Raw genomic sequence first — 6,683 nt, forward strand, 5'->3', positions numbered from 1 at the left:
TTGGGTCTGGTTACTGGGACCATTGGGTCTGGTTACTGGGACCGTTGGGTCTGGTTACTGGGACCATTGGGTCTGGTTACTGTTGATGTGATTTAAGACTTTGGACTTGTTGGTCTTGTTGTACTCAGCTGGTCCTGATGTGGGTCTTGATGTGCTGTTGGCTTGGAACTAGACATTAGGTCTGTTGTTTGTGGTGATGGAAAGTATTTAGGGTCTGCGGACCATGATCTGGGTCTGAATTTGTTCCTCCTCAGCCCGATGTAGGTTGGGAGTTGAGTGTTCCTTGATTCGGGTCTTGACTTGAAGTCTGCTGAGCTTTTATTTGGGACTTGGGATTTTGAACTGAACAGTTTCTGTTCTTCTGGTTTCTTGTTATAACTAAAACATGTTTAGAGTCCAGAGACTCTCAGCTGAGTGATGGGGGGGGTCTGATATTAAAGAATAAATCTGGTTTTGAAACAGTCCAAGACCCTCCTCAGCTGAAAGAGTTCAGTGATGAAAGTCAGCAGGATCTGGGGTCCGGTGGGGTCTGGGGGGACAGGATCTGATCCTTGGTGTGTTTGTGTCGAGGTCTGGGGGGGTCTGGAGGGACAGGATCTGATCCTTGATGTGTTTGTCTTGAGGTCTGGGGGGACAGGATCTGATCCTTGGTGTGTTTGTGTCGAGGTCTCGAGGGGGTCTGGGGGAGAGGACTGAGGAATCAGAGGGCGAGTGTCCCCCCTCCATCCCGTTCCTGACCAGACAGATCCAGAACCTGAAGAGGAGGGTCCGGAGGTTCGAGGATCAGTTTGAGCAGGAGATGAAGTACAAGGTAACTGATGGTGTTCCTCCTGGAGCTGACTTTGGTTCATCTGGTTCTTTACATACATAGATTTTTAAAATTCATGAGTTTATAATTGTTTTTAATGTTGATATGATGTGGGTCTAAATATATTTTAAATGTTTTCCACTGATCTGAGGAGAATATCAGTTATTTTTAGGTGAATTAAAGTTTCTTTTCTGTAATAATTCTGTCTCCCAGCCGTCTCACAACGATAAATATTCCAACCCGGAGATGATCCGAGTCATGAGTGAACTGGCCAAAGCTCGCAAACAGCTGAAAGGTAAATAAAACACCTCGTCCTGTTTTCTGTGTCCATCAGGACAAGATCTGGAACTCTTTGAGTAAATCCACTTTTTACAGCAGAATCAGTTCAGATGGGAGGAAAATATCAGTTTATTCAATCATTCGACTGTTTCCTGTCAGAATCAAAACAACAGATTTCATGTTTGTCCTCTTTCAACCACAGAGCAGAAACATCCTGACAGCTTCAGGTTCCTCAGGTTCCTGAGGTTCCTGAGGTTCCTCAGGTTCTTCGGTTTTTAGTTCAGCACAGATTAGGCTTCATTTTGAACTTGAATTGTTAAAAAACTCTCCAAAGTTTCTGACTCTCCCCTCATCATCCAGACAGCTGGAAACCTGAAATCTTCTGAACTCGGATGGTTTCTGTGTTTCAGAGCTGAGACTCCGACAGTCGGTCTTCGAGACCAAGGAACCAGAAACTTCAGACAGCTGCAGGTAAACGGATCAGAACCACAACCAAAGTCTTTGTGAAGAACTCAACCTTTGTAATCGTGTTTGTGTCGGTTCCTGCAGGCTGGGTTCTGCTCAGGTCGGCCCGTCGGACCACAGGCCGTCTCTGGAGGACACGGTGGAGTCTCTGTTCAGGCACCTGAGAGAAAAGAAGCGGTCTCTGGGTCTCCCCGACAACATGAAGGTCTGTGGTGGTTCCTGCCAGGTTCTGTCCTAGTTCTGGTTCCTGCAGAACTTCATGTTCCTGTGTGTGTGCAGGAGATGACTCAGGCCCAGATGGTTTTGGAGAAGATCACTCTGCAGAAATGTCTGCTGTACTTCGAGAGCGTGCACGGCCGACCGGTAAAACCCGACAAGCGTCTGGGCTTTATTTCCTCTTTAATGTTTAATTAAGAATGTTTCATATTTCATGTCAAACATCAGGTTAACAGTGATAAATCCTCCAGGGTAAAGTTACAAAGATGGATAACTTTAGTTTCCCAGCCTGCTTTAATGACAGGAGCTGAATTTATCTGACAGGAAGAGAAGAAGTTTAGGTTTAGCTCCTGAACCTCCATGTGCTGCCAGCAGGGGGCGCTGCTGCACCGCTAATTAAAGTTCATCATGTTGGTTTATGTCTGAGTGGAAATCTTTATTTTATTTAAAAATAAACTGCTCCTTTCTTTAGTTTTAGGGAAACAAAGTACGGTTTATTTACTTCTGTCTTTGTCTCTCCTTGTTAGTGTTTGTTTTTTACTCATCTTTAAATGTTTTTATAGTTTAAAAGTTTTATTTTTACCTTTTGTTTACTTGTTTGTTGTTTGTCTTTAGTTCTGTTTTAATCTGTTGTGTAAAAGGTCTTTATAAATAAAGTTTGATTGATTGATTGATTGACAGGCAACAAAGCAGGAGAAGAACCTGGTGAAGCCTCTCTACGACCGGTACCAGATGATCAAACACCTACTGTGTGTCAGCCCCACCATCTGTACTATAGTGAGACTCACACACACACACACACACACACACAGATGGGATTTACATCATCGCCCACCGTTCGTGGTAGTGGGCGATCATGAGGACTGGACCGGGACCTTTGGACAGAACTTAATCTTTGATGGTTCTGCAGGTTTTCGCAGATCCTTCAGGATGTTCGATTCCTCAAAGTGTGGCTCTTTAGATTCATGGTTCGGTCTGATCCAGTCTGAGATTCTGATGGTTTGTTCCTCATGTTGAACAGAACTTAAGGTTCTGATGTTTTGGATCAGTTCTGCTCAGTGCAGCAGGTGGAGCAGCTGCTCCCCCATTAATAGAGTTAATACTGAAAGGAGTCAGTGTTGTCCACCCGTCCCCCAGCTCACCTGAACACCGGTACCTGTGGCCTCGCCGCTCCGCCAGCCTGCAGCAAACAAAAACAAACTTTGAAACTCTGAACCGCTGGGATCATGTAATGTCTTTCTGCTGAGCTCAGTGTAGATGATTCTTAGATTTAAATTCATCCTAAACACCGTTGGCTGGATTCGAGCTCCAGGTTCCCTCATGGTACCGACTGACCCAACACAATCAGGCCCCTATGATCTGGATTTGTCTCTGGTTTCAGATCAGGTTTTATAGACCTTCAAAATAAATAACTGGTTCTGGATTAGGACCTGGACCTGCTTCGGTGTTCTGGTCATCGCTGTGCTACAACATGTCCTCTGGTACAAACTTTAGGGACAGTCCTGGTCTGAAGCCGACTCCTTTAACAACAAGAACACAAAACCTGTTTTAGTCAAACTGAAGTCCAACAGAGAGTAGAACCTGTTTCTGTCTCTCAGGAGGAAGAGGAAGGTTCTGATGAAGAGGGGCTGAGCTCCTCTCTGGTCAGTGATCTGGTTCCACCTCCTCGCCGAGCGACCTGGGCGGCAGCCAGTGAGGAGGACAGCGACCGAGACAGCGACCCGGCCTTCGTGTCTCCGATAGACGAAGTGAAAGCCGTCCGTCAGCAGGCCACTTTCACCACCGCCAACCTTCACGAAGCTTCCAGGTGAGCCGTCAAATCTGCATGTCTTCTCTAAGGGAGCTCTTCTTCTAACCCGCCTGTCCTCCCGCCGGTCCAGGTCTCAGCTGCAGCAGTGTCTGCGGGACACCAGAGCCGAGAAGAAGATCAGGCGTAAAGTTCTGAAGGAGTTCGAGGATGAGTTTTACCGTCAGACCGGGCGGTGAGTACACTGAAACACTGAACAATCATGAGTGTCGTCCCAGTTTACCTCAGGCTTTACTGACGAGGTTTACCGTGGGTCCCCTCAGAACCTGCCAAAAGGAGGACCGCAGTCCCATGAAGGACGAGTACCAGGAATACAAGCAGCTAAAGGCAAAGCTTCGTCTGCTGGAGGTCCTGCTCAGCAAACAGGATGTCCCCAAAACCCCGTGAGGAGACATGAGCCCTGGATGTTTGACATGACTCACACACGTCCAACTGGTTTTAACGTGTCTGAGAGGTGTCCAACAAGAGTCCAACGGGTTTTAACGTGTCTGAGAGGTATCCAACAAGATTCCAACAGGTTTTAACGTGTCTGAGAGGTGTCCAACCAAAGTCCAACGGGTTTTAACGTGTCTGAGAGGTATCCAACAACAGTCCAACGGGTTTTAACGTGTCTGAGAGGTGTCCAACAAGAGTCCAACGGGTTTTAACGTGTCTGAGAGGTGTCCATCAAGAGTCCAACGGGTTTTAATCTATCTGAGAGGTGTCCAACAAGAGTCCAACGGGTTTTAATCTATCTGAGAGGTGTCCAACCTGACTCAGAGTTTGACCTTTTTGTGTGATGTTTGTCCAGCTGCCCCGTCACTGATCAGTTTTCCTCCACCTCCCTGAGGCTGGCTCTCAGAGCTAACAGGTCCAGGCAGTGCTGCCAACTCCTCCGAAGGGAAGTAGCTACTGACTGTCCCAGATGTTGTTAGAAGTCTCTAATGGCTGAATTTTAGCAGTGATTTATTTTAGACAGAACATGTCAGTGATGGCTTCATGTGTGACTTGTTAGCAGTCTGCAGCGGGGGGAACGTCTCCCAGAGTAAAACCACATCGTCTGCAGAGATCCTGAGGTTCCCCTTCCTCTTAAAACTGCACCTGGAGATCCTGTCCGTGAAAATCAAAAATCACCTGTGGAAAACGTCCCATGTGAAGAAGTTTAATTTCCCTTTGCTCTCTGGGATTATAGAGACCTAAAAACCAACATTTTGTTTCAATAAGACTAAATCTGGTGAAGACGTCTGACTTCAGATTAAACAGAAGACAGATGAAGATTATTTATACAGGAATTATTTGTCTTAAGTTCAGACAGACGTCTTCGCAGACGCACCTGTTTAGAGGACATTGGAGGACATTTGGACTCGCCGGTGTGACGTGGACTGAAGGGAGTGTCCCTGAGCGGGGACAACAGGTCAAAGTTCAACACAGGCACATATTCAGATGCTGTGAGGGTCTGGAGTAATTCATGATTAAATACAGACAAATTCTGACATATTTATCTCATTTTCATGAATATTGATTAAAGACACAATAACGTATTTCTGCTAAAGTTATTTGATATTATTTTGTCTTCTGATCATTTCTGTGGCTCTTCTGTTATTCCATTAAAATTCACTTTATCTAGACTCCATCGAACCAAAAACCTAAACAAAGTTCAGATATTTTATCCTAACTTTTGTGTATTTTTACATTTGTGCCTTTATTGATCAGTGAGGGATGTTGAGGGTTTAAATGTAGCTGAGATTTAAAGGGAGAAGCTTTTAGCTCCCTTTCCAAGCTGCCTCTTTTTAAACTCAACTGTATTCTTCCTAATATCTGCAAAAAGCAGTCATTGATGTTGTTGTTTGGGCTGTTTTACGCCGCCTGGGCTCGAACCCTCAGGATCGCCACGGCACCGACCTCAGAAGGAATCAGAAAGAAAAGCAGCAGCTCCCTCCTCCTCCACAAGCTAACGTCAGGAGGCTGAAAGTGAGGCGAGAGGCTTTTCCTGCTGCTTGTGCTCCTAAATGTGACTCAGCCTACAGAAATCAGAAACTCGTGTATAAAGACACTTTCTGCTGTTCTCCTGATGTCTCAGTGTCCATCTGGACTGACGTCCTTCTGAAACTTGGTCTTCTTCTGGTTCCTTAAACTGCTGAGTCATTGTTGATGTGGTGACCTGCTGCTGTGTTCCTGTACTGTGTAATCCTGGTCTGCCTGATACATTTCTATACAAACAAGTTTAAAATAAATATTTTTGTTACAAAAACAAGTTTCTCATTTTTATTTCACCAGAATATTTAGATATTTAACTAAATGAAATGGAAAAGAGACACATGGAAACATAATCACCTGCAATGAAACAATGCATTGAAAAATAGAGGACAGTCCACATTAGGACAGACGGAGACTCTGAACTCCAAAGAGAAAAAGTGATCCCATGAAAACACAAATGCCTTTTATATGAACTTATTCACCTTTATTCAAAGGAGTTCACAGGACGGGTAACCTTCTACCAGAGGGTTAACTGAAGTCACTGATAGTAGAAGCTGTCGGTGACTCGGAACACGTCAGACGAGCCTTCGTACGGCGTGATGACGGGGCGCAGGCCTTTCATCTGTTTGTAATGTCCAAAGTGTCTGATCCTGTAGGAGCCGCTCGGAGCCGCTGGGGGGATGTACCATTCAATGGTGGCGTTACTCTGTCGGTTTGAACCTTTCAGCCAGTGAAACCTGAAAGAACAGACGTCACATAAAGTCCTCGCTGACAGCTGGAGTTATGGTTCAATACAAGAAAAAAGATGACAAGGAGACTGTGGCAATCTGATGTGAAGAAAACTGTCGGACCTTACTGCTTCCTCCATCACAAACTACACACCTACAGGTCAACCTACCTCGTCTCCCATGATGCATCAGTGTGGACCACCTCCCAAGTTTCTGTTCTGTTATCATAAATCTCCACAGTGACAAAAGTTTTATCTCTCTGCACAGGAACACAGGAAGTTACAAAACAAGAACTAAAGCAAAGAACTCAAAGAATAAAGAAAAAAAACATCTTACAATGTCTCCAGAGTGTCGAGGGTTTCCTGCTACAAACGTGACAGAAACAACATCCCCCTGGAAAACAGGAAAGCTACTAAATTCAGAT

The 6,683-nt window shown here is 45.2% G+C and overlaps 2 protein-coding genes across 2 annotated transcripts; one reads left to right on the forward strand and one right to left on the reverse strand.

Moving 5' to 3' along the window:
* The first annotated feature begins 12 nt into the window (after positions 1-12).
* Positions 13-4,241, forward strand: LOC108229503 (protein FAM13A-like). Its single transcript, XM_025003529.2, has 9 exons — positions 13-811; positions 1,022-1,103; positions 1,498-1,558; positions 1,637-1,757; positions 1,832-1,915; positions 2,450-2,545; positions 3,367-3,575; positions 3,649-3,750; positions 3,839-4,241. The coding sequence occupies exons 1-9, from the start codon at positions 800-802 to the stop codon at positions 3,960-3,962; spliced, it is 891 nt and encodes a 296-aa protein (XP_024859297.1). The 5' UTR covers positions 13-799; the 3' UTR covers positions 3,963-4,241.
* Positions 4,242-5,835: 1,594 nt separating this feature from the next.
* On the reverse strand, positions 5,836-6,667 carry LOC108229504 (neutral ceramidase-like; the record flags this gene model as incomplete). The annotated part of the gene is made up of 3 exons (XM_017405176.3): positions 5,836-6,268; positions 6,430-6,518; positions 6,596-6,667. Coding segments are annotated over 3 exons (360 nt in total), but the record flags the coding sequence as incomplete, so codon positions are not given.
* Positions 6,668-6,683: the final 16 nt, after the last annotated feature.

Source organism: Kryptolebias marmoratus, linkage group LG17 (assembly GCF_001649575.2).
Source record: "Kryptolebias marmoratus isolate JLee-2015 linkage group LG17, ASM164957v2, whole genome shotgun sequence".
NCBI classification, from domain to species: domain Eukaryota; kingdom Metazoa; phylum Chordata; class Actinopteri; order Cyprinodontiformes; family Rivulidae; genus Kryptolebias; species Kryptolebias marmoratus.

Excerpts from the sequence above, each read along its gene's own strand:
- LOC108229503 (XM_025003529.2), top strand. Across the intron at positions 1,559-1,636 it reads GAAACTTCAGACAGCTGCAG|GCTGGGTTCTGCTCAGGTCG; the intron begins GTAAACGGATCA and ends CGGTTCCTGCAG. Across the intron at positions 3,576-3,648 it reads AACCTTCACGAAGCTTCCAG|GTCTCAGCTGCAGCAGTGTC; the intron begins GTGAGCCGTCAA and ends CCGCCGGTCCAG.